The sequence below is a fragment of the Penicillium expansum genome (genome assembly GCF_000769745.1).
Source record: "Penicillium expansum strain MD-8 chromosome Unknown contig359, whole genome shotgun sequence".
NCBI classification, from domain to species: domain Eukaryota; kingdom Fungi; phylum Ascomycota; class Eurotiomycetes; order Eurotiales; family Aspergillaceae; genus Penicillium; species Penicillium expansum.
Genome location: NW_015971204.1, coordinates 14,379 through 36,311, shown reverse-complemented (window position 1 = coordinate 36,311; position 21,933 = coordinate 14,379). Strand labels below are relative to the sequence as shown.

General features: G+C 49.7%; 8 protein-coding genes across 8 annotated transcripts; 3 read left to right on the top strand and 5 right to left on the bottom strand.

Annotated features, from left to right (window-relative positions):
* Positions 1–816: 816 nt before the first annotated feature.
* PEX2_101960 (ATP-binding protein) lies at positions 817–3,680 on the top strand (the record flags this gene model as incomplete). The annotated part of the gene is made up of 3 exons (XM_016747466.1): positions 817–1,453; positions 1,516–3,437; positions 3,522–3,680. 3 exons carry the CDS (start codon positions 817–819, stop codon positions 3,678–3,680), a joined length of 2,718 nt encoding a protein of 905 aa, XP_016602014.1.
* Positions 3,681–4,086: 406 nt separating this feature from the next.
* Positions 4,087–5,277, bottom strand: PEX2_101950 (malate dehydrogenase; the record flags this gene model as incomplete). Its single annotated transcript, XM_016747465.1, has 4 exons — positions 4,087–4,680; positions 4,739–4,983; positions 5,040–5,157; positions 5,212–5,277. The coding sequence occupies 4 exons, from the start codon at positions 5,275–5,277 to the stop codon at positions 4,087–4,089; spliced, it is 1,023 nt and encodes a 340-aa protein (XP_016602013.1).
* An 897-nt stretch (positions 5,278–6,174) lies between these two features.
* Positions 6,175–7,059, bottom strand: PEX2_101940 (golgi SNAP receptor complex member 2 family protein; the record flags this gene model as incomplete). Its single annotated transcript, XM_016747464.1, has 4 exons — positions 6,175–6,618; positions 6,673–6,854; positions 6,910–7,009; positions 7,057–7,059. The coding sequence occupies 4 exons, from the start codon at positions 7,057–7,059 to the stop codon at positions 6,175–6,177; spliced, it is 729 nt and encodes a 242-aa protein (XP_016602012.1).
* A 536-nt stretch (positions 7,060–7,595) lies between these two features.
* Positions 7,596–8,254, bottom strand: PEX2_101930 (uncharacterized protein; the record flags this gene model as incomplete). Its single annotated transcript, XM_016747463.1, has 4 exons — positions 7,596–7,629; positions 7,691–8,098; positions 8,153–8,154; positions 8,204–8,254. The coding sequence occupies 4 exons, from the start codon at positions 8,252–8,254 to the stop codon at positions 7,596–7,598; spliced, it is 495 nt and encodes a 164-aa protein (XP_016602011.1).
* A 563-nt stretch (positions 8,255–8,817) lies between these two features.
* Positions 8,818–10,453, bottom strand: PEX2_101920 (putative pyruvate dehydrogenase complex, dihydrolipoamide acetyltransferase component; the record flags this gene model as incomplete). The annotated part of the gene is made up of 4 exons (XM_016747462.1): positions 8,818–9,888; positions 9,953–10,176; positions 10,236–10,285; positions 10,344–10,453. 4 exons carry the CDS (start codon positions 10,451–10,453, stop codon positions 8,818–8,820), a joined length of 1,455 nt encoding a protein of 484 aa, XP_016602010.1.
* Positions 10,454–11,162: 709 nt separating this feature from the next.
* PEX2_101910 (Arf family guanine nucleotide exchange factor SEC7) lies at positions 11,163–17,091 on the top strand (the record flags this gene model as incomplete). The annotated part of the gene is made up of 4 exons (XM_016747461.1): positions 11,163–12,925; positions 12,978–15,253; positions 15,304–16,690; positions 16,755–17,091. 4 exons carry the CDS (start codon positions 11,163–11,165, stop codon positions 17,089–17,091), a joined length of 5,763 nt encoding a protein of 1,920 aa, XP_016602009.1.
* A 166-nt stretch (positions 17,092–17,257) lies between these two features.
* On the bottom strand, positions 17,258–18,095 carry PEX2_101900 (bifunctional precorrin-2 dehydrogenase/sirohydrochlorin ferrochelatase MET8; the record flags this gene model as incomplete). Its single annotated transcript, XM_016747460.1, has 3 exons — positions 17,258–17,387; positions 17,444–17,925; positions 18,003–18,095. 3 exons carry the CDS (start codon positions 18,093–18,095, stop codon positions 17,258–17,260), a joined length of 705 nt encoding a protein of 234 aa, XP_016602008.1.
* A 176-nt stretch (positions 18,096–18,271) lies between these two features.
* Positions 18,272–19,965, top strand: PEX2_101890 (ribose phosphate diphosphokinase subunit PRS1; the record flags this gene model as incomplete). Its single annotated transcript, XM_016747459.1, has 5 exons — positions 18,272–18,530; positions 18,587–18,596; positions 18,653–18,773; positions 18,828–19,882; positions 19,935–19,965. 5 exons carry the CDS (start codon positions 18,272–18,274, stop codon positions 19,963–19,965), a joined length of 1,476 nt encoding a protein of 491 aa, XP_016602007.1.
* Between the last annotated feature and the right edge of the window lie 1,968 nt (positions 19,966–21,933).

The window sequence follows — 21,933 nt, the reverse complement described above, 5'->3', positions numbered from 1 at the left end:
TTGATTTAAATTTTGAATCATATTGGTCTTTGATCTTTGATCTTCAAAGAACTTTGCAAATATCTTTGAAGATAGTTGATTATTGATCCATCTGGATTGCTTTGGACATCGGTTGAATTATTGTGGTTATACATATGTTGGTTGATACTAAGATATCTATTAACACACATCTAGGGACCAGGGATATTCCTTGTCAAATCAAGTCGAACGTACATTTTACTTTGTATATCCCAGTATCCCAAGATGGGAAAGTCTTCGACTATGAAGGAATCATGTCTATCATGTCCATCATGTTCTTCCTTTCCAAGGCGCTTAATATGAACAGCGTATTGGCCAAGAATTTAGGGCTACGCAGAAAGCAGAAAATGATCAAAGCAGAAAATCAAACCTGATATTTCCAGACAATTAGGCCCCAAGACTGGCAAGACTGGGCAGTTTAATAATAAATAAGTACACCGTATATTTACAACCAGCACATAAATTCGTGGGGCCGACTGATTGGCTTCAGAGCTGCAGCCTCTGCAGCCTGCGCAGCCTCCGCATCGTAATGCGTCGTGATGCCTCTTTCACATAAAATGCGTCGCACCCACACCATTCTCTTTCTTCTTTGCATTTTTCTTCTTCTTTTCCTTGTTATTGCTCTTCTTGCTTTTCTGGCTCTTCTGGCTATTTAATTCATCCATATTTTATTTCTCTTCCTAACTTTGCTTAAATCTCCAACTCTCCAACTCTCCAACTTCCCCGGCTTACGTCTTACGTCTTACAGCTTGCTTGCTTCTACCTAGCTTGCAGCTTACCTTTTGTTGAGCTATTATCATGGATCCTACTGTGGCTGAGGCCAAAGATGAAGTTATTCCATCAGAGAACTTGAACGGCTCTGCCCAATCGACAGAAGTCAAAGAAGTTAAAGATGCGGCTGTCGCCCCTGCACCCGAGACTACCCCAGCCTCTGTCCCCAAACTGTGCAAAAAACACAAGAAGAACAAGAAAAAAGAGGAGAGTGATAGCTCCTCTGATTCTTCTTCGTCGTCGGAATCTGACAGCAATGCTAACTCTGAGGAAGAATCCGATTCCACAGAGAGTGACTCCGATACTGAAAAGCGTAAGCGGCATCGACTACGAAAGGCACGTGCTAAGCGTGCACTTAAGGATAAAAAACGTCGCAAGAAGAAGAAGCAACGGTCGCGCAAGGCGGAGGCGTCCGATTCGGAATCTGACTCACCCTCTGAGTCGGATTCAGAGTCTTCTACTGACTCCGATGACGAGATAGATGACAAGGCGTTGCGGAAATTAGTCACTAAGCTCAAACTTAGCAAAAAGCGAGCTAAGAAGCTACGTGAATTGGCTTCTGAGGATCTGACCGCGAGCGATTCTTTGGGCGAAACTCGCCGTGAGAAGCGGTCGAAGAAGAAGAAGCCCGCTTCCAAGGTGGCCTATAAGCGGGTAGATCAATGTGAGTTTCTCATCTTCTAAAATTCTATTCCCTCAATGTTTCGTTGCTGACTTGTTATCTAGTATGGGATACCACAATCCACAAGTACAAGCTCACTGAAACCGTGGACGACCCCGATGCCGACGAATGGGACCAGTATATCTTCAACATCCGTCGCAAGTTCAACTGGGAGAACAAGTACCTCGAGACTGTCGTCGATATCAAGAGCAAACCTCTCCGCGATGCTCTCTCCAAGATCATGGATGGTGTCAAGGGCGTCAGTCTCGTGCAGGAGCCTGCCGTCGTCGATCCCAATATGCTGTTCCTGTACCTGGAGGAAACAAGGCAGTACATGAAGGATCTGAAGAAGCAGTCGCGCAGCGAGAAGAAGAAAAAGACCAGAAAGGCTGCTGGGGTCAAAGCTGCTCATCTCAAGGTTCTCATCAAATACCTCGACACTGACTACGCAGACACCAAGAAGACTCTCTACCCACTGCTCGAGGCCAACACTATCACCTTCGATCTATTGTGGGCCCTGTACAAGCCTAATACCATCGCTTACACCCCGACCTACGGCAGCACAGATGAACCACGTGCTTTCAAAATCGAGTACGCCATCAAGGAGTCCTCCTTCATGAAGGGCCAGTGGTACAGTGTCGATGGCCGTTACCTTGAGTACGACGGCAAAGACTACGGCTTCGGCACTATGTCCGCTGAAGTCGACTCCTTCAAGGGCGCTCGCAAGATCACCAGTCTCGCCTGCTACCCGCTGAAGTACCACCGCGATGCGGAGAGTCTACGTGCCCGTCTCATCGAACGCGGAAAGCGCTTTGTCTCCCTCCGTGGTATGAACTACCGCTTCCACAAAGGTATGGCCTTCTACAAGAAAAAGCGCTCCCTCATCATCAAGGTCAATATCAATGGTCGCGTTATGATCGACCCGGCTATCCACCGTCGTATCAACCCGAACTACCCCATCTCCACTGTCCGTCCTAAGGATCCGGATCTGATAGATCCCGAAGATCTTGGGATCAGCGGCGACGAGGGTGGTGACAGTGACGGCTGCTGCTGTGGTGGATCAGACTCGGACTCTGAGCATGGCGGTGCTTCTGATACCCCACGGACGATGTACAAGGTCGTTGAGGATACGGATGGATGTCCCCGCGTCGTGGAGGTCGAAGTCGATGAGAACGGCGCTGAGATCCAGAAGGAAAAGATGGACCGCATCGAAGGCGCCGCTGCTGATACCAAGGAGCGCGAGTTCACCGAGGAGGAGCTGCTTGTTGCCTCTCCTGTCGTTCTGGGCTTTGCCTTCAGCGAGAAGCTCTGGCTTGAGTTCACTATCTCTGGTATCAGCGATATCGAGTGGGATAAGGAAGCCTTTGGCTCGCTTGTCCTCCCGTCGAACCAAAAGTCCATCGTCAAGGCCCTCGTCGAGTCGCATACCTTCCACGCTGCCCAGAACATCGACGATGTCATCCAGGGCAAGGGTAAGGGTCTTGTTGCCGTGCTGCATGGTCCACCCGGTACGGGTAAGACCCTGACGGCAGAAGGCATCGCCGAGCTACTCCGTCGCCCACTGTATATGGTCAGCGCCGGAGAACTCGGTACTGACTCGCGGACCCTTGAGGCCGAGCTGAACAAGATCCTGGATATTGCGCACTCCTGGGGCGCAGTGCTCCTCCTCGATGAGGCAGATGTTTTCCTTGAGAAGCGCACTATCCACGATATCCACCGCAATGCCCTGGTCAGCATCTTCCTCCGTCTGCTGGAGTACTTCCAGGGCATTCTGTTCTTGACTACCAACCGTGTGGAGACCTTCGACGATGCCTTCCAGTCACGTATCCATGTCGCCTTGCGCTATGGCGATCTGACATCCAAGGCGAAGAGGAGTATTTGGAAGATGTTCTTAGAGCGCGTGCGCGCTATTGAGGGTGTGAATATCGCATCTTTCTCTGAGGAAGATTACGATATGCTTTCTAGGCACACGCTGAATGGGCGACAGGTATGTTTGCCAGGTTTTCTTTATTTTTCCCCGTCCTATTATATACTCCCCTTCTGGTCTACAGGCTAACTAATCTACCACCAGATCAAAAACTCCGTCCGCACCGCACAAGCTCTGGCCGTCAACGAGAGTGCGCCCCTCTCCATGGAGCATATCAAGCGCGTGCTAGAGGTGGCCGAGACATTCGATCAAGACCTACGCGGCGGAACGGGATACCTGGACGCCATGCGGAGCTATACTTGATTTTTTCTTGATTTTTCCGACCATCTCGAATTTAGGTGCACTATGGATATCGGTGCAGATCTGGTATTCAGCTCGCTATTTACTTTTCCTCGTATCTTGGCTTTTTGTGTTTGCTTGCTGTTTTCGGTTTATCACAGGTACAGAGTAATTAGTTGCCACGTCTCTCTCTCTCTCTCTCTCTCTCTCTCTCTCTCTTTGCATTGCGGACATGGAGCGAATGAGTCTGGCTAGTTTCAATACACGATTTCACTCGAAAATAGGTAAAGTTACAAGTCAGGATCGTAGTATAGACCGATTTATGGATTAGAATGGATTATCGATCTAGTAAAGAACATTGTCATACACTTTCATTATTACAAAAAAACAAAAGTCACGACGAGATATGGATGGTTGTACATGAAACTTTTCAAGGGTTGGTCTTGACGAAGTCAACACCCTTCTGGATGTTCTTCTTCAGGTCAGCGAGGCAGGCATCGAGGAGACCCTGCTCGTACTCGTTGATCTCGCCAACGGAGTGGATCTGCTCAACACCGTTGGGGCCGAGCTCGACGCGGGAAGCGAAGAAGTCGATACCCTGGTCCTTGTACAGAGGGGAGTCGACGAAGGTAGGCTCAATGACACCCTTCTCGCCCTGGGCGGCGCGGAGGAGAGACTCGGCGAAACGGGCACCGGCCATGGCCATGGAGAGGGTGGCGGAACCGGCACCGTCCTTGGCCTTAACAACCTCGTCACCACCGAACTGGATGCGGTTGACAAGGGCATCACGGACCTCGCCGGCGATGGAGGAGTGGTTGGACTGCGAAAGCAGGGGGACGATGGTCACACCGGAGTGGCCACCAACGACGGGGACAGCCTCGCCGGAGGGGTTGGTGCTCTGGACCTGCGAGATGAAGCGCGAGGCACGGACGACATCAAGGGTGGTGACACCGAACAGACGCTTGGGGTCGTAGACGTTGCGGGCCTTGTAGACCTCGGCGACGATGGGGACAGTGGAGTTGACCTTTAATGATGAATGCTTAGTAGGGCACCTTAATTGTGTAGTAATTATTGCAACTTACGGGGTTGGCAATGACCAGAACGTGGGCCTTGGGGGCGGCCTCAGCGGCGGCCTTGGCGAGGTCGCGGACGATGGAGGCGTTGGTGTTGAAGAGGTCATCACGGGTCATACCGGGCTTGCGGGGAACACCAGCGGGGATGAGGATGATCTCGGAGCCCTCGAGGCAGTCACGGAGACCGGAAGCATCGGGAGTGTAGCCAGTAACGGTGCTGTTGGTGTTGATGTGGCTCAAATCAGCAGCGACACCTAAACAAAGTCAGTTATTAGGTTGTGTTGAATGAATCGAAACATCATATTCGTACCGGGTCCACCGCGGATATCGTAGAGAGCGAGCTCAGAAACACGGGGGTTGAGCTTCAGCAGCAGCGAAAGAGGCTGGCCAATACCACCGGCGGCACCGAGAACGGCGACCTTGGAGGCCTGCGCGAGGAGTTAGCTCTAATTGGGAAGGTATGAATATATAGATTCACGCACATTGATAGCGGAGGCCGAGAAGGCACGCTTCTGGAAGAGGTTGGCAGTACGGCGAGCGGCAAACATGATTGATTCTGAGGAGATGAAGGGGAATGAAGAAAGTTGAAGGGGAAGGAGGAGATTCCGGTGAAAGAGATTGGCTGGGGGCTCCACAACAGTTTCCGAGCTCCCGATGCTCGGCTGAGGTTGGTACACTGTTTTTACTTCGATTTACTTCGATTAATGGGCTATTTTGTATGGAGGAGTTGTTCAATTAATTATTTATTACGAATTAGATGAAATAACAGTGACTTTAGAAGCAGAATAATATCTCATTTCCATACAAAATTGCTTATAATTCCATTCTCGGAGCAAAGGATGTAAGTATATAATGGACTTCGGCATGTGGCATCGCATCATCTTGCCAAGCTAAGTAATTATTTTCATGTGCCTAAAGTACTAAGAACGAAGAACTAAGAACTATTTACCAATGAGATATTCAGTTATAGAGTCTTGACGAGAAGCACAATGCTTTGAAAAAGGGACTAGCTTATATGCAATTGAAGGTGTGACTGGTAACTACGTAGTTATATACTACCCGAGGTCACAGGCAAACAAGTTCCAATTTCACCCAATTCCTACGATTTGTATAACTAGATAACTAACTAGTCAATGCCTTGTGATCAAGGATAAATTCACTTACCGGATCTCAACCCATGCAATATACTTGCATATTTCAAAGAATAATAACTAACAGTTGCATCTAGCATATAAGTATATATATACATTACGATACCACACTCTCACATAACCATAGACTCTTGATTGGCAATAACGACATCAATTGCAAAGACCAAACGCCGACGCTGATGAACCCAATACAAGATACAAGACCACGCCCTACCCAGGTAAACCCCAAGAACCCTCGCCAGCTCCCAAATATACCCACCCAGGCAGAGACCAAGAACACATGGTGATATAATCCTACCGCAAAAAGTGCAGCACTGCCCAGCAGAATAAGAAGAAAACCACCACTCCACCCCAGAAAATCCATTTATCCTGACGTGCCCGCCGCTCCACCATCCGGATTGTATCGCCGCTCACACCGAGGGTGTTAGCCACGCTGTATAGCCGCCGCTGCGTCCCCTTGAGTACTTCACGCTGCTGCCCTAGGTCGGCGAGGACCGCCCTTCCTCGGTCTAGGAAATCATCGAGTTGGTTATGTGTGTTGGAGAAGAACGATTGCTCGCGCAGCGCGTTGGTTTCGCGGTTGTAGTCTGCTGGGCTAGCACCAAAGCCAAGACCTGAGGATGAGGGCGCAAAGGCTGAGGTGCTCTGTGGGAGTGAGGACTGTGCATAGGGGTTCTCTGGTGTTGCGGCGTGATGTGGGCGACGGCCTAGGAGTTCATTGCGGTTGGTAACCGATTGCTGGTATGAGGGTCAGTATTAGAGTACCATATGAAAGAATTGCTGGACACATACTGCATCCTCACGTTCTTTGCGGAGTCGATCAAATTGTGTCCGGTAGTCTGCAAGCTCACTTCGGAAGTTCTTGATGCGGTCGAATGCCTTTTGTTGTTTCTCGGGAATCAGTTCCTTCTTGGAGAGCGCTGAGTAGTCGTCGACGGTGCGAGAAAGTGATGCCAAGGAGGCTGCAAGCTGGCCTAGGAGCTTGAAGTCAATATATTGGGCTGCAAAGAGTCGAGGGTAGGAGCGCACCTTGTAACGCGGGTGACGAGGTAGTTGGTGACTGTGAAAAGGTGTCTAGATCACGGCGGATGGACGAAGATTGCTTTAAAGCAGAGTTGAATAGCGAGTTCTGTTCATGTCAGTTTTGTGAAGCTATCGTGGGGAAGTGCAACATACCATGTTGTCAATGCCCCGTATAGATTGGACTGTTGGATTGCTTCGATACTCGGTAAGTTGTGGGAAAGGAAGCACTCGGGCTGGTAACGAGATGAGTAAAAGATAACAAGCTCCTAAGCTAGTGACTTTCTTTCGATAAACACCAGGGTGGTCATCAACTGATCCAACCGGACAGATGGTCTTGTTTGGGCCCATTCTGACGTAGTTCACCGCCTTCAGGTACAGTGCATTCTACACAACGTACATCTGCAAGGCCTCGAGATATTTTTAGATTCTGCAAGGTATCTCAAAGTTCAAATATCTATGAGTTGTGATCCCTAACAAACTACATTCGAAATGATCTGTCATATATGTTACAAATGCTAGAAATTCAAAAGGAAAATGATATCGTCGTTAAAAGGTACTGGTACAGTCAATCCTGATCCGACTCCATTTCCGCCAAATGAACAAAATGCAAAACCACAGAAGAGCTGGGATGGTATATCAAAACATAAAGCAATTAGGCAACACCAAAGAAAAAGAGAGGAAATGCCGCACATCTATTTGGGAGGGAACTTGTTCTGCAGGAACCACCTATGTCACGGATTAGCATCATTGCCCTACACATCGGCCTGGAAATATATCCTGTACTTACTTGCTGACGAAGTAGTCCACTGCACCAAAGACTCCAACAGCACCGGCAGAGAGTCCGACCAGCTCCCAGGAGAGGTTGCCCCTCGCGTGTTGCTTGTATGCACCGAAGCCAAGGCCTGCACCAACCACGGTTGCGATAGCGGCATTGGCAAGGAAGACAGGGTTGCTGGTGTTTCCATAGATGCTATTGCCCTTCACCTTGTGGGTCTTAGCCTCCTTCTTTTCCTCCTCCTCGCGCTTCTCCTTCTCCTCGGCTTCGCGCTCTATCCGCTCCGCCTGGGTGGTGGTTTGAACATCTTGCTTGAGGAAGTCGGACTCCACAGTTTGCACATGGGGGCTATCAACGTCGATCAACGAGGCCGTGCTCTCAGATTGATCGTGGTAGATTCCGCCCACTGGAGGAGCGCGGCTGGAGTATATGTTAGTTGTGGGTAAGGGATATTTGATACTATAGACAACTCACGCCTGTTATTTGTTAGTGCTGTAATCTCGATATAGGAGCTTGAATACTTACATCCTCGGGGGACTGCTTGGGGCCCTTTGCAGCTGCGTCGGCGTAAGACATGGTGTTGCGCGTGAGGTTAATAGAAGGTAATGGTTCTGAAGAAATCCTGGTCAACGGCTAGAACACCTAGAACAAAAGGAAATGTAAACCTACTAGGAACGGAATGTGGGAAGGAAGGAGTTCGAGGGGAAAGGAAGGATTTATACCAAGGAAGCTGGGGGGGTGTGACATCACGTCATTGACCTGGGCCCACTACCAAGATTCCATGGAGTTAATTTCCGCAGAGATGTTGATCTCATAGATATTGCTAGTATTTATATAGATTGCTAGCAGCATCTAATTTGTCTATTGAAAATAGTTAGTTCAAATAATAACATTTAGAAGATTTGATGTTAGAAATGGTCCTGTTCGGAGGCCTCAAGCCACATACGTTATCAGGTACTCCAACAACTTCAAACCAAAACATAAAAATGATGTAGAAGAAGTCGAGAAAAATTCCATTGAGAGGATTTAAAGCTGCTAAAGAGATCAAAAACAAATGGGACCTATGTAACGGTCTAATGGGGGAGGCAAGGTGTTTTAATACAGATTACAGATAAGTCAGAACGAGAGAGCTTTGCTGTTTACAGCAAAAGCTCCAGAGGGTTCTCGACGACCTTCTTCAACTCCTTGATCCATTCACCGCCAACGGCACCGTCAACCACCTTGTGGTCGAAGCTACCAGTCACAACGATCTGGTCGTCCCACTCGGTAACGGTGCCCTCCTCGGTCTCGACGGGGACAGCGACCTTGCGGGTGGTGCCAACAGCCAGGATACCAGCCTGCGGGGGGTTGATGACAGCGGTGAAGCGCTCGACAGCAGCGTTCATGCCCATGTTGGAGATGGTGAAAGTGCCGCCCTGGTACTCCTCGGGCTTAAGCTTGTTCTCGCGGGCACGCTTGCCGAGGTCCTTGATCTGCTTGGAGATGCTGGAGAGTCCGAGACCCTGAACGTTCTTGACAACGGGGGTGATCAAACCAGTAGGTGTAGACACAGCGACGCTGATGTCAGCGGTGTTGTGCTGACGGATGACGGCCTGGCCGTTCTCCTCACGCCAGCTGGAGTTAACCTGGGGGACCTTGAGAAGGGCAACAGCGCAGGCCTTGACCAAGAAGTCGTTGACGGAAAGCTTGTACTGACCCTCAGCAGAAGCGTTAAGGGCCTGGCGGAGCTTCAGAAGCTTGGTGACCGAGAGGGTGGTGGAGACGAAGTAGTGGGGGTTCTCGGCCATGGACTGCTTCAGACGGTTGGCAATGGTCTTGCGCATCGAGCTGACGGGGATATCCTCGAAGGTAGCCTCGCCGGAGACGGCAGTGGTGGCAGGCTTGGCCTTCTCAACGTCCTCCTTGGTGATGACACCACCACGACCGGTACCCTTCAGGCCCTTGATGGACACACCCTTCTCGAGGGCCAAGATCTTAGCGGCGGGGCTAATAGAGGGCTCACGGTCAATGCTGGGCTGGAGCTTCTCGTCCGAAGTCTCGGGCTCTTGCGCGGCAGGTGCCTCCTCAGCTGGGGCCGGGGTTGAGGGCTCAGCGCTCTTAGGCTCCTCCTTCTGCTCAGCGGGGGTAGACTTGTCACCACCAGCATCGGCCAGGGTGAAAGACTCGAAGGCAGAGACATCGGCACCTTCCTCAACAAGGACGGCAATGGGCTATGAAGAAGACAAGTTAGATTGATGAATCGATCCCCACGGAGAAACTCGGGAAATTTCTTACCGAGCCAACAGCGATATCCTTCTCGCCGCTCTCCTTGAGAACCTTGGCGAGGACACCCTCATCCTGGAACTCAAAATCCATCTGTGCCTTGTCGGTTTCGATCTCTACCAGGACATCACCGGGCTGAAGGACATCTCCGGCGTTCTTCTGCCACACACCGATGTTTCCGGCGGTCATTGTCGGCGAAAGTGCCGGCATGCTGATGAGTGTGTGGGGAGGGAAGGCTATGGATAGACATATTAGAATTGGTGTGTGGGAGAAAGGGATAAATCAATTGTCATACACTTGGAGGCATAGAAGCGGGAGAGGGCAGAGAGCGCAGGCACTTGGGTCCTAGTGAAAACATCATTAGTATCAACCCGCAATCACAATTGATATCAGTGGAACATACCGAATCACCTCCTGGAGCTTGGAGGAGACCTGGGGCCGGCGCATAGCGGCGGCACCTCTGGACATGAACATGGCGCTCGGGGTGCGCATCCGAATAGCTGACGCAACCATGGTGCCTGAGACTTGTTGCGATTATAAAAAGAAAGGAATAAAGGCCCTTGACGCTGAGATGATCTAAAAAAAAAAGCCCGGCACAGAGAAAACGTGAAGGGCCAAGAATGGATAAGGTTGGGGGTGGAAGGAGATGCCTCTAAATCACGAACTTTTCTGTTGAGCTACCTGTGGCTCCCGGTGAGAGGAGCGGCAGCGGCCTCTTCCGATATGGTCACGTGCTGTAATTTACAGTTTCAAGCTCCGGCCATGTACGGAGTATTGGTGCCTTTTTCACCGCCGTAAGTATGCACCTAAGAAGGCCATTGGAAAGCAATTGAAAGCAACCTTGGTAGGTAGATAAAGGACATACCTATCTGAAGGTAAACTATTATTATTATTATTATCATTATTTTGACTTGCAGCATCCCTAAATGTTCTATTATCAAGGATACACAATATGTGTGTAAGCCCGGATAGTACATACCTGCTAGTAGGTTTACAGAACCGGACGATCAACATTCTGCCAGACAAAAAAGGCCGGTGAGACCCTTTGGAATCTCCGGCTCCAGCCAATCTTTGGCTGAGGTAAGCATGCATTAGTCTCGATTCGGAGAAGACACGCAGCCCCCGTCCTTACATGTCATCGCGATTGTTTAAAGCTTCCCCACGTTTGCTCGTTCGATGTTTTTGATCTAATTAGATCACTCCGCCCGGAGTCTCCTTGACCATGGCGGACACCGAAGTTGGCTCTGAGCCGACCCAATCCATTGAAATGCCTGAGAAACCCGTCGAGAACCCCGATGTATCTCCTACAGTACCAAACTCCGCGAAGCCAACACTGCCCGAGCAGACCGAATCACAAGAACAAAACCAGAAGGGCGAAGAGGAAGTAGCCGAGGGCCATCAAGATGAAGAAAAACCAGAGGTGCCAGCTAAGGATGAGTCTGAACAGACTGAACAAGAACCCCAAACAAACGGTCCGCCCACGATTCAGGAACCTCCCCGGGAGGACAATGATGCGATGGAAAGCAGACTGCGATCTGATTCGCGGTCAACAACTGCTACATTTATGACGCAGCGATCTAGCCCCGTTAGCTCGACAGTCTTTATTGTGACGGCTTTGGACAATATTGCTGCTTCGCGGGACGCCCGGAGGGACAAAAAGCTGGAGGATGCCACACAGGTGGCCCTGGCTAATATCAAGCAACCCGATGGGCAAGCAATTGATCCGGAGCTTATCTTCCGTCCTCTGCATCTGGCTAGCAAAGCCCTTAGCATTCCTCTGCAGGTAACTGCATTGGATTGCATTGGAAAGCTGATCACATACTCCTATTTCGCATTCCCATCCGCCGAGACAGAGAACAACGCCCCCCGCGAACAACCCCCACTTATCGAGCGCGCTATTGATGCGATCTGCGACTGCTTCGAGAATGAAGCCACAGCGGTTGAAATCCAGCAGCAGATCATCAAATCGCTGTTGGCAGCGGTCCTGAACGATAAGATCGTGGTGCATGGAGCTGGTCTCCTGAAAGCCGTCCGCCAAATTTACAACATCTTTATCTATTCCAAATCTAGCCAAAACCAACAAATCGCTCAGGGGTCGCTCACACAAATGGTCAGCACAGTCTTTGATCGAGTGCGGACGCGGATGGATCTTAAAGAGCTCCGAGTGCGAGAGCTGGAAAAGCCATCCTCGACCCTTGATGCATCGGCGAGTGACGTGGGCCAAACCTCAGAGGCAGCTTCCGTGTCTGTAGCTGATCAGCCCGTGACCAAAGAGCCCACTGCCGAGAAGCTCACCTTGCAGAGTTTTGAGTCGCCTAAAGAGGTTACCACTGTCAACGACAATGCGCCGACTACAGTCACACGCGCTAAGCGGTCAACAACGAGGTCAATGTCGGGCATTCCCGAGGAGAAGGATGATGATAGCTCGGCTGAGGACGACGTGGATGAAATTTATGTTAAGGACGCTTTCTTGGTTTTTCGAGCGCTCTGCAAGTTGAGTCATAAAGTCTTGACTCACGAGCAGCAGCAAGATGTCAAATCCCAGAACATGAGATCGAAGCTACTTTCGCTGCACTTGATCCACTATCTCATCAACAACCACACCGCAACCTTTATATCCCCCCTGGCAGCAATCAAGAACAGCTCATCCAGCGTGGATGGAATGAATCTCCTTCTAGCTGTACGGCCCCATTTGTGCCTAAGTCTAAGTCGCAATGGCTCTAGCGCCGTGCCTCATGTCTTCAAAGTTTGCTGTGAGATTTTCTGGCTGATGCTGAAGGACATGAGAGTCATGATGAAAAAGGAACTTGAAGTGTTCTTGAAGGAAATTTATCTGGCTATTCTCGAGAAGCGCGGGGCTCCTGCCTTCCAAAAGCAGTACTTCATGGAAATTCTGGAGAGGCTAGGTGGTGATCCACGGGCTCTGGTTGAAATATATCTCAACTATGACTGTGACAGAACCGCGTTGGAGAATATATTCCAAAAGTATGTGATAGTGACTTCTTGGTCTTCATTCGACATGTACTAACCTTCCTAGTATCATTGAGCAATTGTCCCGATACTCGAGTGTGCCAGTTGTAACAACATCTTCTCAGCAGCATCAGTACCAAGAACAGCACACTAAAATTTCAACTATTGGTTCTGAATGGCACCATCGAGGAACTCTTCCTCCTTCGTTGACAAGTGCCCACATTGTCCCTACTCCACCGCCCTCGATGCCTCACATTCCATCGGAGTACGGATTGAAGCAGCAGGGTCTAGAATGTCTCGTGGAGATACTACGCTCACTGGACAACTGGGCCACACATCGTATTGATGAGCAGCCCGAGGCAGCCATCCCCTCTAAATCGATGGACAACTCCCGTGAGTCTTTGGACACAAGCGTGCTTGTTTCACCGCATCCTGAGTCTTTCGAGAGTGGGACGGGCCGGTCCACACCTATGCCCGAAGACGACCCGAACCAGATCGAAAAAGTCAAGCAACGAAAAATCGCTCTCACAAATGCCGTTCAACAATTCAATTTCAAGCCCAAGCGTGGCATTAAGGCCTTCCTCAAAGAAGGCTTTATCCAATCCGAGTCTCCTGAAGAAATTGCCAGCTTCATGCTTCGCACAGACCGCATTGACAAGGCCATGCTGGGAGAGTATCTTGGTGAGGGAGAGCCGGAAAACATTGCCATTATGCATGCCTTTGTCGATCTGATGGAATTTACGAAGCGACGCTTCGTTGAGTCCCTGCGCTCGTTTTTGCAGCATTTCCGCCTGCCTGGTGAAGCCCAAAAAATCGATCGGTTTATGCTGAAGTTTGCCGAACGGTATACAACTCAAAACCCCAATGCCTTCGCCAACGCTGACACCGCATATGTCCTTGCATACTCGGTGATTCTACTTAACACAGATCAGCACAGTACGAAAATGAAGGGCCGCCGTATGACCAAGGAGGACTTCATCAAGAACAACCGTGGAATCAATGACAACCAAGATCTGCCATCCGACTATCTTGGGGCCATTTATGAGGAGATTGGAAGCAATGAAATCGTGCTATACACTGAGCAGGAACATGCTGCCAACCTCAATCCTCAACCCCCCGCTCCCGCTGGCCTTGCCACCAGAGCTGGACAGGTGTTTGCTACCGTTGGACGAGACATCCAGGGCGAGAAGTACGCACAGGCTTCTGAGGAGATGGCGAACAAGACAGAACAACTCTATCGTTCCCTCATTCGAGCTCAACGCAAGACAGCAGTTAAAGATGCGCTTTCGCACTTCATCCCCGCAACATCAGATCGTCATGTTGGGTCAATGTTCAACGTCACCTGGATGTCTTTCCTATCTGGTCTGTCTGCGCCAATGCAGGACACGTCGAATCTGGAAACCATCCGGCTCTGCATGGAGGGACTCAAACTGTCCATTCGGATCAGCTGTTCCTTCGACCTTGAGACTCCTCGTGTGGCATTTGTGACTGCCTTGGCGAAGTTCACTAACCTCGGAAACGTGAGGGAGATGATGGCTAAAAATGTCGAGGCCCTGAAAGCCTTGCTCGACGTCGCCTTCACCGAGGGTAACCACCTCCAGGGCTCGTGGCGGGATGTTTTGACATGTGTCAGTCAGCTTGATCGGCTGCAGCTCTTGAGTGATGGCGTCGACGAGGGATCGCTGCCTGATGTTTCGAGGGCACCCTCATCAGCAGATACCTCCCGCAAATCCATGCAAAGTACACGGCGCGCTCGCCCTCGTTCTGTTAATGGGCCAACTGCTTTCCGTCCAGAAATTGCTATGGAGAGCCGTTCGGCGGATATGATTCGTGGCGTGGACCGTATCTTCACCAATACTGCCAATCTGTCGCATGAGGCCATTATCGACTTCGTTCGGGCCTTGAGCGAGGTCAGCTGGCAAGAAATTCAATCTTCCGGTCACACCGATTCGCCCCGAACCTACAGTTTGCAGAAGCTCGTTGAGATCAGTTATTACAACATGACTCGTGTCAGGATTGAGTGGTCTAAGATCTGGGATGTTTTGGGTCAACACTTCAATCAAGTTGGCTGCCACTCTAATACTATGGTTGTCTTTTTTGCCTTGGATTCGCTCCGGCAACTTTCGATGCGCTTCATGGAGATTGAGGAGTTGCCTGGTTTCAAGTTCCAAAAGGACTTCCTTAAGCCTTTCGAACATGTGATGGCAAACAGCACCACTGCAGCTGTCAAGGACATGATTCTGCGATGTCTAATCCAGATGATTCAGGCCCGTGGCGACAACATCCGTTCGGGATGGAAGACCATGTTTGGTGTCTTCACAGTCGCAGCACGGGAACCCTATGGTAAGCCTCGCTGCTTAAATTACTTCGTCGCCCGCTAACGCATCAAACAGAGGGAATCGTAAACATGGCTTTTGATCATGTCACACAAGTCTACAACACTAGATTTGGGATAGTGATCACCCAAGGTGCCTTTGCAGATCTCATTGTATGCCTGACTGAATTCTCAAAGAACTCCAAATTCCAAAAGAAATCGCTGCAGGCAATTGAGACCCTCAGGTCTACCGTCACCAAAATGCTACGGACTCCAGAATGTCCCTTGTCACACCGCGGTGCTTCGGCGGCCACCTTCCAGGACAATGGAACCAATCTTGCTAAACAGCTTACCCGTCAATCACAAGAGGAGCAGTTCTGGTATCCGATTCTCATCGCATTCCAGGATGTACTTATGACAGGAGATGATCTAGAGGTCCGCTCACGGGCACTCACATACCTCTTCGATACGCTAATCCGACACGGGGGCGATTTCCCCAGGGACTTTTGGGATGTGCTCTGGAGACAGCTCCTCTATCCGATTTTCGTGGTCCTGCAGTCTAAGTCTGAAATGTCCAAAGTCCCGAACCACGAGGATCTTTCAGTCTGGCTGTCCACGACAATGATCCAGGCGCTACGGAACATGATCACCTTGTTCACACACTATTTTGATGCTTTGGAGTACATGCTGAGCCGCTTCTTGGAACTGCTGACATTGTGCATTTGTCAAGAAAATGACACGATTGCACGAATTGGTAGCAACTGCCTGCAACAGCTGATTTTGCAGAATGTTGCAAAGTTCAAACAGGAGCACTGGTCCCAGATTGTTGGGGCATTCGTGGAGCTCTTCAGCAAAACGACAGCTTATGAACTTTTCACGGCTGCTGTATCGCTGTCTAAGCCGGCAGAGGCAATTAATGCGGACCTCACGCAGTCTCCAGATGCTGCTGTAGCAACAGGAGATTTGCCTGATGCGTTGCAGCCCAACGGATCCCAAAGCACACCTTCTATTCATGAAAGCGGAGATCCTCCTGTCCAAAGTGAAGCCCGCGCCGAATTAGAAGACTATCGCCCTCAGTCAGATCAGCAGCAACCTGCAGCTGTCACTGCAGCTCGGCGTCGTTACTTCAACCGCATCATCACGAACTGCGTTCTCCAACTGCTGATGATTGAAACAGTCCACGAACTTTTCTCGAACGAAACTGTCTATGCACAGATCCCCAGTGTTGAGCTTCTCCGGCTCATGGGGCTGCTGAAAAAGAGTTATCAGTTTGCGAAGAAGTTCAACGAGGATAAAGACTTGCGGATGCAACTCTGGCGCCAAGGATTCATGAAGCAACCTCCTAATCTATTGAAGCAGGAGAGCGGCAGTGCCTCCACCTACGTGCATATTCTCTTCCGAATGTATCACGACGAGCGAGAGGAAAGACAGAGCAGTCGCGCAGAGACCGAGGCTGCACTCATTCCGTAAGTTGATTCTCCCTGCCTTTCTTTTTCCCTTCTTGTTCATAGTTGTTTCTAATTCCACTAGACTTTGTGCGGACATTATTCGCAGTTTCGTCCGCCTTGAGGAAGATACCCAGCACCGCAACATCGTCGCTTGGCGTCCGGTCGTGGTTGATGTCATTGATGGATATACCAACTTCCCACAAGATGACTTTACTAAGCACATCGAGACGTTCTACCCTCTCGGAGTTGAGCTTCTGAGCCGTGATCTTAACCCGGAAATTCGCGTTGCCCTTCAGTCTCTACTGCGCCGGATCGGCGAGGTCCGACTAGGTATCGCTCCGCCCAATCCCCTAGACGTTCCCATCAGCCCGCGCAGCTCCGTCTCCCAAAAAGCCTCGCGCCGCGATAGCCAGGTCTGACTTTCTGCATGATTTTTTGGATATCCTCGCCACGGGCTTGATTTTCGGCGTTTTATAACCCGACTCTTCGGGGTCTTGTGTTGTCACACGAGCATTTTTTTCTTCTACTTTTGAGATGCATAGCTGCTGTATTGATAAGATAAAATATTTCTTGATTTGGTTTTTTTTATCTATTTTGTACTTCTTCTGGAGTTGGGATCTTACCCGACTCGTAAAAGGATAATACGCTGTCCATATCCTTTTCTGTCATCTGCACAAGCTCATCGAGACTCCATGTTTCACATACACCAGACATCCTATGATAATTAGCTCACACTTATCCTTGAAAAGGGACCGGAATATTGCAACTCACCATTTCATTCTCTTGGGGCCTTGGTCGGGCTTTGGCGCAACCTCCCGGAGCTTCTTCCGTAGCTTTCCAACATTCTCAATAGCTGCCCCCATGTTCGATGGCAAAGTCTCCGCGATCTTTTTCCGCACAATGCTGGCCAGCTTGGGCCCGTTTCCATTTGTGCTGACCATGATCTGCAATGGCCCATCGCGGTGAACACTTCCAAAATAGAAATCACATTCAGGCGGGACATCGGCGATGTTGGCAGTAATTCGCCTCTCCTTGCAGAGTTTCCAGACCTGTGTTGAAGCCTCCGGGTCGTCGATGGCACAGAGCACCATGTCCACATTATCGAGGTCGGATGGCTCGAAGTTTCGATCAACGTGTGTGACTTGCTTTTCTGTCACCCTGAAAGCCACTTCTTCGTTTAGTCCAGCGGCTGGACAAACCACAGTGACCCGGGCATCGGCATTGAGAGCGTGGAGGATGCGTCCTGCAGCAACCTAGCAAAGATATATATAGATTAGTCTCCAATCTCAAAAACGACGATATATAGCTGTTATCGGAGTTAATCACGTACCTCTCCACCACCTACGACCAGTACATGCTTGTCTTTAATTTGCCAAGCGAGTATCAATGAGCCTCCACCTTGTACTTCTGGAAACTTTGTCATGGTGGGATGTGGGAATGATGCAACTCCCCCGTTTATCGGCCCCCGATAAAGAAAACCTGTACGGCGAGCGACAAATACCATCCCCGCAGTATTCCCGAGCTTTTCCTTTCCGAACTTTTTTCTTCTTTCTTTTTTCTTTTTCTTTCACGTCACTCATGTCTTTTATTTTTTAAATCATGCGGGGCGTCCAGATATTTTCGGGGAATTCCCACCCTGGCCTCGCAGATACTATCTGCGAGCGTTTAGGCACTGTGCCTGCCAAAGCTAACCTAGGAAAATTTGCCAATGGCGAGACCAGTGTCAACATCGGTACCTCAGTGCGGAACCAAGATGTTTACATCATTCAAAGTGGTAGCGAGAAGATTAACGATAGTGTTATGGAGCTCCTGATCATGATCTCAGCGTGCAAGGGTGGCTCAGCGAAGTCCATTACAGGTATGTTGCCGATGATTCCAGGTTCAAAAGCTTACCCCACTAACTCATTTTTTTAGCGGTCATGCCGTATGCTGCCCGTCCTGTTTGACTCAAATCACAGACAATGCTGACTCTCAATTGAGATATTTCCCATACTCGCGCCAATCTAAGAAGAAGAGTCATCGTGGTGCCATCACGGCCCGCATGCTCGCCAATCTCCTCACGATCGCTGGCGTGGACCATGTGATCACCATGGACCTGCACGTATGTTTCTATGCGATGTTGAGTTTTGTAATATGGATATTGATGGGCTCCTAGGCATCCCAGATGCAAGGATTCTTCGGAAAGCCGGTCGACAACCTCTTCGCCGAACCGTTTATTGCCCGCTGGATTCGGATGAATGTTCCTAGCTGGAAAGACGCCGTGGTGGTTAGCAAGAATGCTGGCGGAACCAAGCGAGTCACATCGCTGGCTGATACTTTGAAGCTCAACTTCGGTATCGTTACGACGGATCGCCGGCGTCCGAAGGTCTCTGTGGCCACTATGACTGATAGCACAGTCTTCTTCGATGCCGTGGATGAAGATCCCCTCGCGACCAAGGAAGCACAGCCTTTCGAGCTTCATATGCACAGTTCTAACAGAACGCCTGCAACACCTCCCATCCCGGAAGAGCCGGAGCCAGTCACTCCCCCTCCTGCGCGGTATTTTCTGCGCCCGGAAACCCCACCTGCGGCCCGCCGCCCATCGGAGCTGGAAGCAGCATACGAGTACACGGACGTGCGTGTGCGGGATGTGATCACCGGTCGCCTGGTCCAAGGTCAATTGGTTGATGATGATTATCGTATCAACGAAGAGTCACAGTCTGGCGGCACCACACCGGGAGCTGGCAGTAGTAACCATGACAACACAGAGGCTATCCCTGATTCTATGGTTAACTCCATGGTCTCCAACGCCTCCTCGCAACCTCCTGATCATGCGCTCGGTGGCTCCTTCGACGCAGTTGAGTCTGACGACGAAGCTAGTGTCTGTGGCGGCCATGTCGATGAAAGGACCATCACGTTGGTGGGTGAGGTGCGTGACCGATCTGTCTTCCTTGTTGATGACATGATTGACAAGAGCGGATCGTGGATCGCGGCTGCCGAGACTGTCGTCAAGCGTGGCGGGGCTAGCAAAGTTTACTGTATTGCCACCCACGGATTGTTTGGGGAGAACTCCTTAGATCAGATGGAAGCTTGTCGCTCAATCGACCATATTGTCGTGACCAACACTTTCCCGATCTCACCGTCGATGTTGCGGAGATCAAAAAAGTTGATTGTCATTGATGTATCGAGTCTATTGGCAGAGAGCATCCGGAGGCACCATTATGGCGAAAGGTTTGTTTTCACCGACCCTGGTGTCGTGTGACCATCTACTAACAACGAGCAGCGTCTCGGCTCTCTTCCACCTTAACGACTGATGAGGCATATGGCAGTAACGAGGAAAAAAAAATAACGAAACCAAGCAAAGAGAGACCTAGATACTTCTAAGGTGTCGTTTTTGCGTACTGATGTGCAGGTTTTCCTGCAACCGTTGATGACATGATACCTATTTCCTATCAAATGAACGACCCATTCTGGACCTTTCCCCCTTCCTCGGTCCCCGATTGTCCTCCCCGTTCCCCCTACCGTTCTCGGCCTCGTAAAGTGATCATATCACGACCCCTCAAACCAGCGATGCAGTCCACTCTGGGTTCTGCAGGAGCATCTCGTTTTCCACAAGGTGTTCTTAACGGAGCGTTGGCAGATTAAAATCGGATCTTGTTTTCTTACTTCATGTTGTGTTCTCTTTGGAGACTATAGCATGGAGAAGTCACCGCTTTCTCAGTTCTCCGGAATGATTGACCTCGCGGTCGTGGAAGTGGTGCAAGGAGGCGATCTCGAACATAATTTAATTCGATAGCAAACATTTTACCCAATGTACCCAATCTACACTTTTTGACATTGGACATTTCACCCTGTTCGATCGTGGAAAGCAAACTTTTCGGCCCTCCATAGACACGGTAGATATCTAGCAGTGCCGAGGATTTCCTTTCCAACGATTGTTCCCGATTTTCTTGTCATGTTGAGTTCATTTCCGTCACACCGATGCGGTTGGCCGTGAATAATTCTGGAAGCTGGTTTGTGATTCGGTCGTGGTCTGGTGATCGCCGAGCCCAGAGTGTGTCCATTACGGGAGTCGAGGTATCTACGGATGGTACTCCGTACATGCTTCCAATATGGGAGTGTCGGTGTGCACGTTTCCATTGATCGACTGTGAGACAGTTAGAGCTGGGTTCGAGCTGAGTTCCCACTTTTCAAAGGGTTCCAGGTCGCTTGGCGTGATCAATTGGTTCCCGAGTCTCTAAGTATAGCACCTTCTCATCTCCCGAGCAGATCTCGAACGGCTATGGCTGGCCCAATTTGCAATCCTCAGGTGATACAGATGGACCTAAGATCACTCAAGCATTCCTTGCAAACTCATCGGAGGTGTAGTCTTTCTCCGTTTAATCCCTGCCCATGTCCCTTTGTGTAGTTTGAATGCCCCTTTTAAGTTGATAGTTCCAGAGAGGACTCGACCCTAGAAACCTACCGTTGTATCACCCCAAATGGGCTTCCTTTCGGTGCTTTTAGTACACTGGAGTCATTCTGTACTCATTCTGTACTCTTGTACTCTTGTACTCTTGTACAATGAGAAAAAGAACTGGAACTGCCCCATCCAGTCGCTGGAGAAGATCTTGGCTAGACTGTGGTAGAATTTCCAAACAAAACATGTGGATATACGGATGTGACAGAGATCACAATCCCAAAACAAGAAAGCTCAACAATTACATTTTCTTTTTCTTTTCTTTTTCTGTTTTTCAAGGGCTTTGCGGCTATTCAATAAGCAATTGGGCCATGCAAGCGCCAAACCGGCACTGCACTAATGCCGCCGGGGGGGGTATATCCCAACCGAATTTGTCACTCGATGTGACCAGCTGAGAGGTAAATAGTTGAATTGGCTGGAACATTTTTGAAACCGAAAATGAAATTGGAATAGCTAGAAGCTGAAATGGTACAAATGACTCGAGGAGCACTATGTGGATCTTTTTTCGGTCTAAGCGTCTTTGAAGTTGATGTATCAAAAGTTGATATTAGGACTTTCAGGGGGGATTTTCTTCAAAGAGAATAAGGTATATGTATTGAAAAAGAGGATCTAATAAATCCATACAATAGGATATGGTATATTATGCTTCGTTCCGTGAATAGTATACAACACAACGATACACATGTCAACAGACTCTATATACATGTACTCTACTATATTATATGCACACGATCGGAACCGGATTACTGGGATGCAAAGGTCCGATCGAAAGAGAGAAGGAAAGACAGTAAAAAAGTACGATACTCCACAACTAGCCAACTCC